Source organism: Bos javanicus, chromosome 10, assembly GCF_032452875.1.
Source record: "Bos javanicus breed banteng chromosome 10, ARS-OSU_banteng_1.0, whole genome shotgun sequence".
NCBI classification, from domain to species: domain Eukaryota; kingdom Metazoa; phylum Chordata; class Mammalia; order Artiodactyla; family Bovidae; genus Bos; species Bos javanicus.
In genome coordinates, this window is record NC_083877.1 from 16,961,999 (window position 1) to 16,977,929 (window position 15,931).

The 15,931-nt window shown below is 52.9% G+C and overlaps 1 protein-coding gene across 12 annotated transcripts in view; it reads right to left on the minus strand.

Moving 5' to 3' along the window:
- The window catches only part of TLE3 (TLE family member 3, transcriptional corepressor), a 48,332-nt gene extending 45,088 nt beyond the window's left edge, over positions 1-3,244 (minus strand). For 7 of the 12 annotated variants that reach the window (XM_061430226.1, XM_061430220.1, XM_061430221.1 and 4 more), the window contains exons 1-3: positions 2,113-3,242; positions 1,438-1,538; positions 831-894 (exon numbers count right to left, since the gene is read on the minus strand). In XM_061430226.1, coding sequence (XP_061286210.1) covers positions 831-894; positions 1,438-1,538; positions 2,113-2,136 — 189 coding nt within the window. In that variant the 5' untranslated portion in view covers positions 2,137-3,242. Of the gene's footprint in view, positions 1-830; positions 895-1,437; positions 1,539-2,112 lie in introns of those variants that run through there. The other 5 variants (XM_061430225.1, XM_061430215.1, XM_061430224.1 and 2 more) reach the window with 4 other exon arrangements.
- Between the last annotated feature and the right edge of the window lie 12,687 nt (positions 3,245-15,931).

A 15,931-nucleotide genomic window follows, 5' to 3' on the forward strand; every position in this document is an offset into this window, starting at 1 on the left:
ACCCCAAAGCCAGCTAACAAAGGGGCTGAAGAGATGAAGGACTCAGGAGTGTTGTTCTCATCTTACAGAATACCCTATGTGCAATAATACCCTATGTGTAAGAAGAGTTGGGCCCTCCCTCCCACCAGCCCTGCCTGTGCCATATATCCTGTTTATACAACGTTCGGGTTCAACAGGGAATCAATCCTGTGAACACTGGGGCCGCTTGCCCTATCAGAGTTCTTTAGCAATGTGTCCAAGGTCTCTTATGTGGACAGCAGTGCAGGGAGTCCCACATATGGACCTCCAGTGCCCTCCTCACCATCAGAAGATTAAAACTTGCTGGAAGAGACACTGGGAAAAGGGAGGACACGTCTACACACTGCCCCAGGGTCCATGAGATTCTCAGTGGGGTGATCCCTGAGTGAGCGTGGAGGCAAAAGGCTCCTCCACTCTCAGGAACCCCTGGGGAGAGAGAGGGAAGGGGAGAGGTCTTATGCCCCACTCTGGCTAAATCCCAGGGCTGCAGAGCAGAGAAGTTTCTACACACTCCCAGGAGGTCTCTAAGAACGACTTTTATCCAACCCCGAGACAGGACAACCAGCCCTCAGGGAAACCTTCAGAACACAAAAAAAAGGCGCACAAAGGTGGTGTACAGGGAGAGGGGTTGGGTTTCTCTTTCTGCCCCTCCTCTCACCCACCCTCCTCCAAGTGGCCCAGGCTGACAGAGGCTGGTGAAAAAGGGTCGGATGGCACACCCGGACTACACCCGCTGCGGGGGCCGCCCCGCGGAGGCTGGGCAGGGCTCCCCAGGCCCCCGCAACCCTGGCCGAGTCCCAGCCGCCTCTCACCATCACATAATGGCGCTGCATCTCCGTCTTCTCGTTCGCCAACTTGTCGTACTCCACTTTGAGGCTACGAGGGCAGGAGGAGCCGGCTCAGGCCTGGGGCCTGCACAGCCTCCTCTGGGACCCCAACCCCTAGGGCGTCTCAGAGCCACTTGGCCACTTTCCTGACACCCACCCCCGGGGGTACTCCCCTCATCCCGCAGCCTCGGGCGGAGGGGGACGTGGGTCCCCGACACAGGGAGGGGGAGTGTAACAACTTGAAACTTCCCGCGGCCAAACGAATGAACTTATCCCGGGCTCGGGGTGGGGTGGGGGCCGGGACCCTGACGTTGGCTCGCGACCCCTCGCGACCCCCAGAACCCGGAGCGAGCCGGCACGCGCCCGGATCCCTCAACTTCCCTCACCCCCGGAGCGGCACGGGGAGCCGAGAGGCTGCCGGCAGCAAAGGGTTAAGGCGCCGCGCTCGGAAAGGGGAAACAAAAGGAGGAGGCCCGGGCTGCCCCGCCGCCCCGGGGTCGAGAGCCCGCTCAGTCCCCGAGGGGTGGTGGCAGGAGCCGCGGCGGGGACGCCCCCGCCCTGCCAGCCCCGGGGCGGCCCCCACAGGCCTTACCTGTGATATTGAGCTTGAAGGAACTGGAATTCGTCTTTGATCCTGTCACAAGACTCAGCCACCGTGAATTTAAATCCTGGCTGCCCTGGTTGATGGGGAGCCTGAAGCCGGCCAGGACAAGACAGGGGAGGGGCGGGGGCGTCAGACCCGGCTCCAAGCTGCCCAGGCCCCTCAGCGGCTTTCCCCGGTCTCCCCCCGCCCCCACCTCTGCCAAAGGGGCCTCCCACAAAGCCCAGAACCTTCCCAACAAGTTTCTCCGGTCCCTGACGGGGAGGGGGGCGCCCTAATCTCTCCCTCTCGGCCGCGGGGCTCCTATCCCTTTTACGAAGGGGCTCCTATTCCCAAGTAAGACGGGGACAGAGGAGACACAACGAATGAGTTGGGAGACTTAGGTGAGGGGGCGGGAGACAGCATGAAAACAAACAGTTCCCCAGGAACACTGGGAGCCCCTCACGCCATTAGGGCGGAATTAACCTCCTCTCTCTACGGCGCCCCCCCATCCCCATCCTTTGTGTGAGCGCGCGCGCGCGCACACACACACACACACACACACACGCACGCACACACACACACATACCATAAAGGTAGCAACAAGCAAAATGGAGGTGCCAGATAAACTGCCTCGTTTACCCTGCCATGATAGATGCTTAAATAAACCGAGTTGCAATTACTCACCGGATGTCTGCCTTGCGGATACATGGCAGGGAGGGGTCGTGATTCCGAGAGCGTGGAAGCGCAGAGAGCCCGGGCCGGGGAGGTGCGGGGGAGGGGGGAGCCAAACCCGAGCGGGGGGCGGCCGGGAAACCGAGAGCTCGCCCCCGGCCCCCCCAGCCCGATCTCGCACCGAAATCCCAGAATCCGGCGCCCGCACCAAGCGGAGACAAAGAGCCGAGGAGCAGGCGGCAAAGTCGTCGGCGGGCGCGGGCTTTGTGCACCTAGGGCTCCGCGAGCTGCGGCCGGCCGCCTTCCCCCCGCTGCGTGGAGCGCGTCAGAGCCGGGGACTGCGCGGACATCGTCGTCTCCCCAGCGGGTCCGGCGCGGGGTCCCGACTCTGGGGGCCCCTCTTGGGGCAAGCGCGGGCGCCCTCCGGTTCACTCAGCGCGTCGCGCCGGGAGTGGGGGCGCGCCAGGGCAGCCCCAGCATCCGGGGCGCACGGGTCCGATCCCAGGGGCGGCTCTCGGCGAGAAGAGGAAGGAGGCAGGCACCGAGGTGGCGGCTTGGGGCCGCAGGAGCGCCGGAGGGTGAGGGCGGGAGCCCGGCGCTGGCGCTTCGACGCCCCCCCTCGGAGAGGAAAGCCTGCTGTTCCGTCTGCTACTGCCGCCGCCGCCGCCGCCGCCACTGCAAGCCCTTCCCAGGGCCGAGGAGGAAACTCCGGGTTCAGTGGGTGGGAATCAACCGCCCTGGCATTCTAACTCCAGTAGGCACTAGAAGCCGCCGCAAGGGTGTCCTCGCTGCTCCCAGTTCGAGCGCCGAGTCCCCAGCGAGGAGCGCTCGGTGCCGCCACCGCCGCCTCGCAGCGCGCAGGCAGAAGAGCGCTGGAGGGGAGACGCAGCTCGAGACCCGGGAGCTCTGCGGCTTCCTTCCTTCGCCTCGGCCCGGCTCTCCTCTCCGCGCCCCGACACTCCCCCCCACCCCCAACACACACCCAACGCGCGCGCGCACGCACACACACACACACACACACACACACACACACACACCAAAAAAGTACCCCGAACCTGCGGATACCACACACAGACAGGCGAGTGGGACGAGCACGAGGTCTGAACTGCCGCGAGAGCAGTTCCAAATAGGGACTGAAAAGTAACAAAATAATGTGGCAGCTTCGCCCAGCGCTGGCCAATGGGAGCTCGGGGCCCCCACGTGGGGCAGCCGGACTCGGCCTGCGACTGGGCGCCGCCGGGCGCAACGTCACAATGCCCTCTTGTGTCTAAAACTATGCATGAAAAGTAGCAATCAGGCCCTACCCGCTGGTGACTTTCGCATGGGAGTGAAAAACAGCGCTCCTCAGATCAGGAATTAACCGAAAGACATATAATAAATAGATATATATTATAGTCCAGGGCTGCTGGGGTTTTTCCCCCCCCCTCTTCTTTTTTTTTTTTTTTCCCACGATATACTAGCAAATAATCATTTGGCGGGAGGGGAAAAGAGGAAAGACAGAATAACAACAAAAGAAAAAGAGACAAGCTGTACAGTCCTCAAAACCTGTGGCTGGTAGCAATGTATCAGTTTATTCTGCAGTGGCGGCGAACGATTCCTCCCTCTAATCTCATTAGGTCTGCAAAGCAGCCCAATTAGATACTATAAAACAAACAGAATCACTTTGTCACTTTAATGTTTTCACTTCACAAGATTTAGGACCGATAAAATGGTGGCTCCCAAAGTTGCCTCCCACCTTAATTTTGCTGGGAACTGAGAGTGTCCCTTTCTTTGCCCCTTCTTCTGCTCACCCACCCCCACCCCCGCCCCCGCGGCCCCCAGCTTTTCTTCTTTGTTCATTTGTCCTTTACGGAAAGCCAAATAAACAGCGTCTTTGATGTGCGGCGGCTGCCCGCGAGGACATGTCGGAGGAACTCTTGCTTGGCGGGCTGCGCAGATAGAAGGGCCCGTCTGTCCGCGGACACCCTGCACAGTCCGCGCTGTCCCCACTCGGGGACTCTTTCTCGGTGTAGACCGCTACGCCTTCGCCGCAGCTGCCCAGTGAGCGCCGAGGCCAGGGAAGCGGAGTCGGGAATGCGGTGGCGGCCTTACCCCACCAGCCCGGGAGCTTCGAGTTCCGACCCGGTTTTCTCAGCCTGCCCCCGGCAGTGTCACGGCGTCGGCGGAAGCCTGCAGAGGGGCGCGCGTGCGAGCCTGTGGGCGTCTCGGCCGCCAGCCTCGACGCCCCGGGAGGCGCAGACGCTCACCCGCCCCCGTTCGCTCCTCTCCCACCCCCACCTCCGCGCCTCCGGGACTCCCCGCGCGGTCGCACAGGCCACTCGACTCCGGGGGCCAGTTTGCCCGCAAACCCATAGCCTCCATCTACTGAGCTCGGGGTTACGTCAGGGCAGACGGGCCGGGGGGACGCGGCCCTCGAGCGTCGGGGGGTTGGGGGGGGCGCGCCCTGGGCCGCAGGGGCACCTACGGGCGGGGGGCCCACTTGGGCCCCCCTCCCCAACATCTCCGCGAACCCGCACGCACCCGGGGGCCGGCGGCGGGCCCGGGATCTATATTTTCCCCTCATTAGGAGCTGGAGTTCGCTTTTGCATTTTAATGAGGAGCTGAGAGCGAGCGGGCGCTCGGAGGCCGGTGCGCTGGGAGTTACACGTGAGCGCCCGCCTCGGAGTTGAGCCTCCCCGCGTCCCCTCCGGCCGCCAGTCCCGAACCGCGCTCCTCTCTTCATTTATTTATTTTCCTAAATAAAAACATAAATCGTGTGCGCCACGCACTGAAGAGGGGGGTGGGGAGAAGCCCGGCTCGACAGATGCGAGCATCTGGCCACAGCATTCATTAGACACAAAATGGCTCCTCTTTGGAGCTTCCTTCCCCCCTCCCCCTTCTCTGCCCTCCCCCTTACGTCACGGGTGGGCGCACCCGCTTCCCACCCGCCCCGCCCCTTTCTCGCCCCTGCCCCCACGTGGGGGCCGCAGACCCCGCCCCCTAGCGAGGCTCAGAAGACCAATCAGAGACGGTTGATGAGAGTCTCAGTTACTGATTGGTTAAATTGCCGAGCCCTGTCAGTCGGCGACCAAGGCTGTCAGTCAAAACCACGCGGGGTGGGGGAGCGCTGACAAATGCCGAGGCTTCTGAGCCTCCCGCTTGCAAATAGTGCTTGGAATGGCTGCTTAATTAGCTTTGAATGGCTTTTCCTTCCAGCTCAAACAATCTGTCACTACCATGTGGTATAAAGGAGCCATGCATAAAAAAGTAAGCAGAGGCTAAATATCAATTTGATTTTGTGTATCAAAGGAATATTTTATTTTTCTCCCTAGTAATGAAACGTATCAATTTAAATAATAAAAGGTAAAAACACACACACAAACCAAAAAAAGAAAAAAAGAAGGGGGGCTGGGCAGAAAGAAAGAAGGGGAAAAAACCAAACTCCACGGTTCTCCGACTCCGGTGCAAGCCTTAAACAGGTAATTTCTACGGCCCACGTTCAGGAGGAAGCCCAAAGAGTACACCCATCCTCACCTCTTTCAAACTTGCATTGTGTGTTTTGTTGTCGTCCAGAGGTCTAGGAGGAGTGATGGGGGAGGGGTGGCCCGTAAAAGAGGAGGTGGGGGCGAGGAAGGGGGCAAACTTTAAAGGGAGCTCTTTGAAGCTGCTAATCAAAGTGGAGGGGGGTTTTAAAACCCCATAAACTTGGGATCCCGCAGCAGGTCTCGATTTGGGAGCTGAGAGGGAGTGAGGGGTCGGGGGAGAGAGTCGGTGTGCGTCTCGCCGGGATTTATTAAACACAATGCCTTCAAGATGCCCGGGATGCGGCGCCTGGTCCGGCCTTCCCTCTCTCCGTTCTCACTTAAGACTGGCTCCATTGGCGTCCGCCCGCAGTTGGCCACCAAACCTAGCCCCTAGGTCGGGTCCACTTGGATCGGGGCCAGAAGAGCGGTCTGGGGTTTGGTGTCGCTCCTAGCCGGACGACCACTCTCCGGGTCGTTGAGCCAGTGCCCTCCTGCCTGGTAGACTCACGTCGAGTTCACCTGTGAGCCTCAGCGCCAGCCCTGGAACCTTGGAGCCCTCGTGCAGAGAGTCGCCTTCTCGGCAGGATTCCACTGGAGGACCCCACCACCTAGTCTGAAATAATAGCGGCGCCAAAGCCCTTTCTATGTACAAGGCAGGACACTGCTACCCAGGCACTCCCGAAGGAAGCGGCCTGACTGGTAGCCTTGTTTTATAGAGTAAAAGAGAAGACCTAGAAAGTCCAGTAGTTTGCCCCAAGCTGGGCATAGGTGTCAGAATTCGAGTCCAGGGCAACCGGTTCAACAGCCAACTTCAGCGTCCTCTTTGATAGCAGGAGCTGGACCCCTGCGAATATGTGCTAAAGGAAAGGCATTCACTCATTCATCTTCATTCATTCATTCATACTGAGGGTCTGGCGATGAGGTCACAGGCCCAGCTCCCCAGCGCTGGGCTTCCACTGGCTCCTCACAGAGCATCATTCCCAGGTCTGCTGGGTGTCTGGCCTCCAGCATGTAGAGGAGCAGAGAGGTAAAAGCAACTAGCCCAGCTCTCCTTTCAGATGGCCACTGCTTTACCCCCCACCTTGCCACACCACAAATTAGGAAAAACAGGGAGAAAAATAATTTTTTATGCTCGAGGTAGAAAAGAAAAAAAACATGTATAGGACACCCCGCCCAAAGTGCTTGACAATTATTTTTCAAGAAGGAGGGGAGTGGAGAGAGAGTTCAAACGTCTCTGTCTCCAGTTCTAATTGGAAACGTTTCAACTGTTTATGTTACAAGAAGTGTCAGGGTCATTTGCTACTGGAGAGCTGACTTTTCATTGGCTGCTTAATTGAGTACCTCGGAGTCCACCCCACGTGGGAGAGGAATTCCTGGCACACACATACACACACACACACACACACGCACACACATATACAAAAGTCACCCGGTGAGACAGAAAGCCTGGCCTGGATTTGCAGAGCGGAGGTTCCCCAGCCCTTCATTGGGGGGTGAGAGGTGGTTGGTGGGCAGTTGTTCACCAGCTCCAAGAGCTGCTTTTCTGGCTTTTAAAAATTAACTGTCAAGCACGATAGATAGAGTGTTAATAAATGGTTTCTCCTTTTCTCAGGAATCAAAGGGCTTGACTCAGGTCAGCCACAGGGCTGTGGCCTCCAATTTGAGGAAGAACTCAGTACCTTGCAGCTTAGATGGTAAAGAATCTGCCTGCAATTCAGGAGACTAGGGATCCATCCCTGAGTCAGGAAGATCCCCTGTAGAAGGAAATGGTAACCCACTCCAGTATTCTCGCTGGGAAATCAGTATTCTCGCTGGGAAATCGTATGGACAGAGGAGCCTGGCGGGCTACAGTCCGTGGGGTCGCAAAGAGTCAGACACCACTGAGTGACTACACTTGTACTTTCAGAACCTTGGGTGGGTTTCAGATCACTCCGTGTTATCCCTTCCCCCACAGCCTCTACTGGCTTTGATTTTCTCAAGGTCTGTCATTGGGACTGCACAAAGGGAAGAGAAATCTTTCTCTGTCCTCTCCCATTTGGTTGATTCTGTAAGTCTCCTCTGATGGTTGGCCCTTGACTCCATTGCTAGGGCAGTTCTGTCCCCTCACCATCACCACCCCTATCCACCAGTCATCCCCAGCCTTCCTCCACAAGTGAGCACCTCACCACAAAGTAAAAGGAAAGGGAATTTTTATTTATCTAACAAACTCTTACATAGTGCTTAACTCTGTCCCAGACACTGTTCTAAGCACTTGACAAATATTAACACACTTAATCCTCTCACAGTGAATGAAGTGGGTACTATCAGTATCACCCCTGTTATACAGGGGGTTGGGGGTGGGGGGCAATTGACATGCTATGTACAATGACTTGCCCAAAGTCACTTCAGTGGCTGATGGACTTGAACCCAGGCAGTATGGCTCCAGAGTCTTCACCCCCACACTCCACTGTCTCCAAAAGCTTGACTTTCCTGGGAATGCAGATTAGGGCCACAGGACAGACCACAGGAAACAGGAAGGCCCCTAGGAAGTCCCAGACAGAGCCCCTGTAGAGCTCACTCTGCAACCACCTTATTTCAGGGACAGGAACTGAGCTCTAGGAGGGTGGGGAACTTCCCAGGGTCTCCTTATCCCTTCTTCCAATTCTCTGGCTGGTCCTAGCTATGTGACCTGGAGGGATGTATTTGATCTTGCTAAGCCTCCATTTCCTCATCTGTAAAGTGGAGATAACAGTCCTGTCCACCTCAGAGAGTTGTTCCAAGGATGGATGGAGATAATGAATGCAATGTACTTAGTGCAGAGCCTGGCTCATTAAGTGATCAATAATAGCCATGTTGGCCATGATGATGATGCAGAACCATCCTTACACATTCTTCAACTCCTTACACATTTCCTGAGTGCCTGCAGAGATGAGGGAGGTCTAATGCCCCAACCCTTGAGGGGAATAATTCAGGCAGTAGCCAAGCCCACGTGGGAACATTGAGCTCACTGAAGCTCACCCGCCCCCCACCCCACCCTGGCCCCACGCCTCATCCCCCACAGAGGTCATCAGGCCTTCCCCTCACTCGCTGGAATTCCCGTTCTTTATCATGGTCCTATGATGTCCTTGGATATCCCTACTGCCCAAGGACCCTTGAGATATGTGTGGGAGGGGGAGGGCCAAAGGCAATTCAAAGCTAAGCTTTGGGGGGTTGGTGGGTGGGGAATTCTGGAGGCAGAGAAATTTGATAAACAGCAGTGGAGTCTGTAGCATTTCTGAGAAGGCCAGCCACAACAATGAAATATGTGAGGATAAAGTAGTCCGGCTCTGAGGGAGAACAGGAGTTGTGAAAGGGGCTCCTGGGAGGGCTGCCTGGGAGGGTGGAGCTTGAGCTTAGCCCAGAAGGATGGACAGAAGTTCCAGTGGGTAAAGGGGACCAGGATGAGCAAATGCTGCTGACAGGGACCCGTCCCCTTTAGCCTGCGCCTGGGTGCTTTCTGCTTCCCTGAATCCTTTCTGTGTTTTGCCACCTGAAAGAGGCCTTTGGCTCCCTTCCCTAAGGCCCCTGCCATCATCCCCACTTGTAGTTCGGGCTCCAGTGAAATGTCTCTAAAGTCTCCTAAGGTCAGAAGAGAGGAATCCACTCAGTACTGCCTGGCAGCCCCAGCCTGAATCAAGAGGCCTGAGGAGCTGCCAGATTCTGGGGAAGACCCGGAAACTCCTAGGGTCTCAGTTTCCAGATCTGTAGAATGGGAATAGTGACCCTTAATTGCTTACCTGGCAGGAGTTTACAGAAAGTCTACTCTAAGACCTTTTTGGAGGTACCAAAGTCTAAGGGAAACCTTTGGAACATACACAAGCACAGACAGCCTCTAATTCCAGGCTGTATGTGGGCCCTAAGAACTAAATAGGGTCTATGCAGGGGAGGAGTTTTGGGTAGAAGGGATAGATAGAAGTAAAATCAGGGAAGCTGCCTGTAGAGGGTGGTGCTTAGTGTGGCTAAGTGCAGAGGAAGGGGAAGAGTTCCAGACAGGGACAAAGGTGGTCAGCCAAGACATTCTAGAGAATGCTGGGGATGGTTTGCTTTGCTTGATGGTGCAACTGGCAGAGGAGGCCACCACATCTCTCCAGAAATCTAAGGAAGCCAGGCAATAATTTAATGAGCCCCTGGTGTCCACCTGGGACTCTGTACAGAGGAGGCATGGAATGTGTTTGTTTACCTCTCTTTAGGAGAAGTGTAAGACTGGAAACATTCTCCCAGCATTCCATCCAAAGCCAAATTCCCCCGCATCCTGCTGTTCCCAAGGCGCACTTTGCTGACCTCCATTGACTAAGGGGGCAGGGTTTCTGTGCCTCATGCCGGAACTGGGTAAATATTTATCGAAGTGATTGGGCATCCTAATTAAGAGATTTGTGCCATTTCTTTCTTTCCTTTTTAAGGATTCAAAGTGGAGGCTTAGGAGATTAAGAAATATTTTGCTGGTATTATGCATCCAACTTCACAAGGGTGAGGCTCATGCCGCAAGAATTATACGGGCCAGCAGAGCCAGCAGTGGGGAGTGCTCTGGGTCAGGCTGAAGGATTGAGGGAGGGGACTGTCGCCACCTGGTCTGTGATGGTGGGTGCAGATGTGAGGAGGTCTGTATTTGCCTCAGAGCTTTGATGTTCACTTCCAAATCTGGTCTCAGCTTTCTATCCTTTTAGTAAATGAATTGATAAAAGTGGGCTTGTCACATACAGGCCATAACAGTGAAGAGTTTGTTTATACAGTGTATTCATGTATATCAGTGGTCCTCAACCAGGAGGGATTTTGCTCCTAAGAGGATGTTGGCAATATCTGGGGACACTTTTGGTCATCAAAATTGAGGGTAGTCATGCTACTGACATCTACTGAGTACAGGCCAAGGATGACTCTAAACATCCTGCAGTGCACAGAGCAGCCCCCACAGCAAAGAATGACCGAGTCCCAGACACCCATCACACTGAGGTCGAGGAGCCCTGCAAACCTGTCTCATCTAACTTTAACGAGCAAAGGAGCGCTCTCCGCTCCTCTTTGGCAGATGAGCAAACAGAGATACACAAAGGTATCACGTGTGTAGGACATGAAGAAGCAGTTGTTGAACTCAGACCCTCTATCTTCAAACACTGGATCAAGGTCTTTAGACCCCCTTTCTACTCTTTTCTCTATTCTTAGTGCTGTCTCTACCAGAAAGTAATTAGAACCAACTAGCTCTGGCATCCTCCCTTGTGTAGAGTTTAAGCCATTTTAAAGGTTGCCCTACAAATCAGTAATCATGTAGTAGTTCTAATAAAGTCTCTCTATGAAGGGCTGGCTCTCAACAAGGTCCTGGGATTTCCTGGTAGCTCCTCCAAGTGGGGACATTAAGCCTGGCCCCTCTGGCCAACTGTGTTACACTGGGAAGTAGTCAGGAAAGTAGATGTTGGCTCAGCTCTGAAAGAAATCCAAGTGAAAGGCTAAATAGGATGAGATTGTGTGGAGTTCAACGAGGGAGGGGTGGGCCAGTAATGATGTATGTATGTATTCTTTGGCTTTGGAGGTTCCCTTCCCGGAATGAAGGTCCTGCAGGAGGGAGCCTGGAGCAACTTAAAAAGGGTGGGCTGGGGCAAAAGTAAGGGTATAGAGGAAAGAGAGCTGGAGACTCTGACGGTCCAGACTGCTGGTAGACCCAGAATTCTGGAAACATGGAGATGGGGGCAGGAGAAAAGGGAGGGGGCTCCTGAGGTAAGAAAGAAGGAAATAAGGCAGAAAGACCATTTCAGATTTTGAGGTTGGAGTAGAACTGTAAAAAAACTCATTTTGAAAGTCTGAAGGACCAACATTGTTTGACTCCTGAACCCCTACAAAACATCTGTAGGAAGAGGTAAGGTACAAACAAAACCAAAGCTGTGTTTTCAGCTTACAGTACTGTCATATATATGGACTTGTAGGCAAGATACAACTTGTAGAGCAGGGAAATAGCCCCATTTGGCAGATGAGAAAACTGAGGATCAAAGAGAGAAAGTGGCTTGCCCACTACCATACAAGTTGATAAATGTGAGTTTGCTCAGAATTAGGCCTTCTGGCATTGGAATAAACCAGTCAGGGTTTTCAACTGTGCTCTAGGGTGGTCCTGGGATATGTGTAAGTCCCAGGGTGGGAAGAAGATGGGGAAGTGGAGAGGGTGGTGACAGGGATCCCCTTCCCCACTTCCATTGGAAGAGCTCCAATTTTTATCTGTTTAATACATTAGTTTCTACAAAATACTTTGAGGAAATAAAGAAGAGGTTCTGGGGCTAAAAAATAAGTTTTAGAATCGCTAAACTACATGATATCTTTCCAGACATTCTCAGCTGTGACTACAGAATTTTTTCCAGCTCAGTGGGAAGGGCTCTGGAAGCCTGGGAGGGGCATTGCCAATGCCTCACAGCAGAAGGCACCTAGGGAGCCCTTAGTGCTAATTTGGTCTCCCATTTGCTCTTGGAAAATGGCCTAAGAGGACATGGAGACTCTGGGAGGCTAAGGGCCACACTCACACCCTCAGAGCAGATTGAATGGCTCAAATTCTGAGGCTGAAATTCTGGGCCACCTCCTTCCCCACCACCCACATCTGCCCTTTTACAAAGAATGGAAGGGAAACCCAGAGAGACCCGTGATCTGCTTAAGTCACTCAGCTCAGTCATGGAAGACCTGGGGTTGCACACCAGCCCTGTCCAGCTGCAGAGTTAGCATCCATGAGCACTGAACTCCTCCACCCAGGACCACCCTGCTTCATCAACCCACCATTCTTCTGTTCTTGGAAAGTCACAGTGAACTAATGCTCCACTGTTGGCTAAGCTGGGGTCTGGAACTAATATATCATCTACTGTATTACCTTGGTCCCCCCACCCCCACCCCACCCTGCCCAGTGCTCATCATTCATTCCAACTTACTTACTGGCCACCTTTCTATACTGCAGAGACTGACAGCTAAACATCACACTTCTAGACTCCTTCACTGCAAGGGCCGTGAACAAAAATACAGTTTCACAATTAGATGCTCTTGAGCAAGACTGGAAAGCAGCAGTAAGGCAGAGTCCCATCGCTGGCTACCCCAGTCATCTCTGACTGGGGATGTGTTTGTGGAGATGGTGGTTTTTTCTGCACTCATGTTCCAGTGTCTAATCACTAGCTTCATAAATGTCAAGAGTAAGTTGGTGGGGTGCGGGTTGGGGTACAGATTTCTGAGCTCTGACTCTTGGTAACAGCAGGTATTCACCAAGTCAAAGATACTAGAGGTGGATGTCTATTTCCCCATCTTCCTGACTGTGCCAAGCAGCTCTCCCCACGAGACTCCTAGAGGAAAGCATGGGGGAAAAACCTTCATAACATTGGATTTAGCAATGATTTATTGGAGATGACACCAAAAGAACAGGCAATAAACACAAAAATAGACAAATGGAACTATATAAAACTTAAAACTTCTGTGTGTCAAAGGAAACAACCAACACAGTGAAAAGGCAGCCTATGGAGGGACAGAAAATATCTGCAAATCATTTATCTGAAGAGGGGATAATATTAAGATTTTCCAGGAACTTGCACAACTAAACAACAACAACAAAACAAATAACTGAATTTAAAAATGGGCAAAGAACATAATAGGCATTTCTCCAAAGAAGATATACAGAAGGCCAACAAGCACAGGAAAAGATATTCGACATCATTAGTCTTTAGAGAAATGCAAACCGAAACCACAACAGTATATCTCAACCTCATTAAGATGACCATTGTGTTAAAAAACAACAACAACAAATGTTAGTGATGATGTGGTAAAAGTTGAACACTTGTACACTATTGGGAGTGTTAAATGGTATAGCCACTATTGGAAATAGTGTGGAGGCTCTTCAAAAAATTAAAAATAGAACTGCCATCAGATCAGATCAGATCAGTCGCTCAGTCGTGTCCGACTCTTTGCGACCCCCTGAATCGCAGCACGCTAGGCCTCCCTGTCCATCACCAACTCCCGGAGTTCACTCAGACTCACGTCCATTGAGTCAGTGATGCCATCCAGCCATCTCATCCTCTGTCGTCCCCTTCTCCTCTTGCCCCCAATCCCTCCCAGCATCAGAGTCTTTTCCAATGAGTCAACTCTTCACATGAGGTGGCCAAAGTACTGGAGTTTAATTCCACTTCTGGGTATATATCTAAAAACCATTGAAAGCAGTATCTTGAAAAGATATTTGCACACCTATGTTTATTGCGGCATTATTCACAATAGCCAAGAGGTGGAAGCAACCCGACTGTCTACGGATGAATGGATAAACAGAATGTGATATATATGCACAATGGAATATTACTCACTTATAAGAAAGAAGGAAATCCTGTCACGTGCTACAATATGGATAAAACTTGACATTAATGCTAAGCAGAGTAAGCCAGTCACGTAAAGACACATATTGTATGATCCCACTAAACTGACGTATGTAAACTAGTCAATTTCATAGAAACAGAAAGTAGAATGGTGGTTGCCAGGAGGTGGGGGGAGGGGAGCGGGTACTGAGTTTCAGTTTTGCAAGACGAAAATAATTCTAGAGATCTGTTGCACAACCATGTGCATTTAGTTAACACTCTCAAACTGCACACTTAAAAATGATTAAGATGGTAAATCTCATGTGGTTTTTACGACAGCTGAAAGAGATAGCCGCCTGGCAGACACGTTCTGTGGAGCTGGAGGTGCACTTCCCAGAGGGCCAGTCCCAGCCCTCCACTCTAGCCCTTCAGTGGTGTGTCAGATACCAGCTCCTCCCACTGGGTGCTGTAGGGGCTTCTATTCCCTGCACCTGACTGCTGGCGGGTACCCTACTGCTTCTTTCTGCCAGCCTCCTGACGTGCCAGTCACAGCCTGACCTGGGCTTTGGGGCTGTTTCATCTTTTTTTGCTGTTTACCTGTTCACAAGAATAATGATATTGAAAATAACAATGACTCAGGGCCACTGAGCCTGAACAGAAACAGATGAATCTGTGCAACCTATCAGAGGGTACGTTCTCCTATTCAGAGCTCAAGTGCTATTGGCAGACAGGTGTGGGTTGGAATTCTGACTCTTCTGCTGCTGCTTTTCTTTTTTGCTGTGGAACCTTGGGCAAGACACTTGTTTTGCTAATCCTCAGTTTCCTCATCTGTAGAACGGGGATAGTAATGGTGCCTTCCTGACAGGGGGCTGTGAGAATTAAGTGGGATAACGTTGGCTGGCAGCAAGCTTTCGGTGACTGTTAGTGATTCTGAATGAATGAGGGCATGTCAACTGCTTTGTCTCAATATGTTCAGACCCCTTAGCCTCTTTATCTAAATCCAAACTTAGATGCTTTTCTACTAGAGCTAGATTCTCCGCTCCCAGAACCTAAATATATCTCACATTAGTGGGAGACCTGGAAAGAGGGGAAGCTGGGGGCTCAGAAGCCCAGATGCTAGAGGGCAGTCTTAATCAGAGGGCCCTGGGAGTCCTTGCAAAGGGAAAATGCAATGGTGGTGGGTTTTTGGTGGGTAATGGATGTGTGCGAGTGGGTAGGTGAGATGGGGTTGGGGACTTGCTCACCCAGAGCTAGCAAGAGCCAGACATGGATGCAGTCCCTGCCCTCCTGCCTGCAGCCTCCTACCCTACAAAGACCAAATCCAGGAACTAGAGCCAAGTGTTCCCCACAATTACAATTCAGGGATCCCCTTTAGCCAATGAGGAGTATTACCATCCCAGGCCAATTAACGGCAGGCTTATAACTCCTAGGGCTTTCCAGGTGGTGCTAGTGGTAAAGAACCTGCCTGCCGATGCAAGAGATGAAAGAGAAGTGGGTTCAATCCCTGGGTCAGGAAGATCCCTTGGAGGAGAGCCTGGCAACCCACTCCAGGATTCTTGCCTGGAGTTGCCTGGAGAATCCCCGTAGACAGAGGAGCCTGGCAGGCTACGTTCCAGAGGGCCACAGAGAATCAGACATAACTGAGCAACTGAGCACATACATCATAACTCCTCCTAACCAAGATGAGAATGCGGCTAGAGCCAAACGGAGGAAGACCGAAGCCCCCATGACTATGACCAGGAGACTAGGCAGGAGACAGACTCTTGAGACCAATGTTATGCTATTGGTTGAGATCTCCAGAATCGAAGGTTAGAGCGGATCTGGTTATCAACACAGAGGGGACACTGTGAACAGAGTCTCCCTCTCCCTCAATCAACAGGACTGACTTTGGAAAGGGTTCTCAGAAAGGAGCTGAGGGGAATTGGAAGAGCATGTAACTTGCAACTGGATAATTGATAGCCTTGACGGCCAGGCCACGTGACCTGGCCTTTATTTGGGAGATGCTAAAATCATTGACTACTAGGT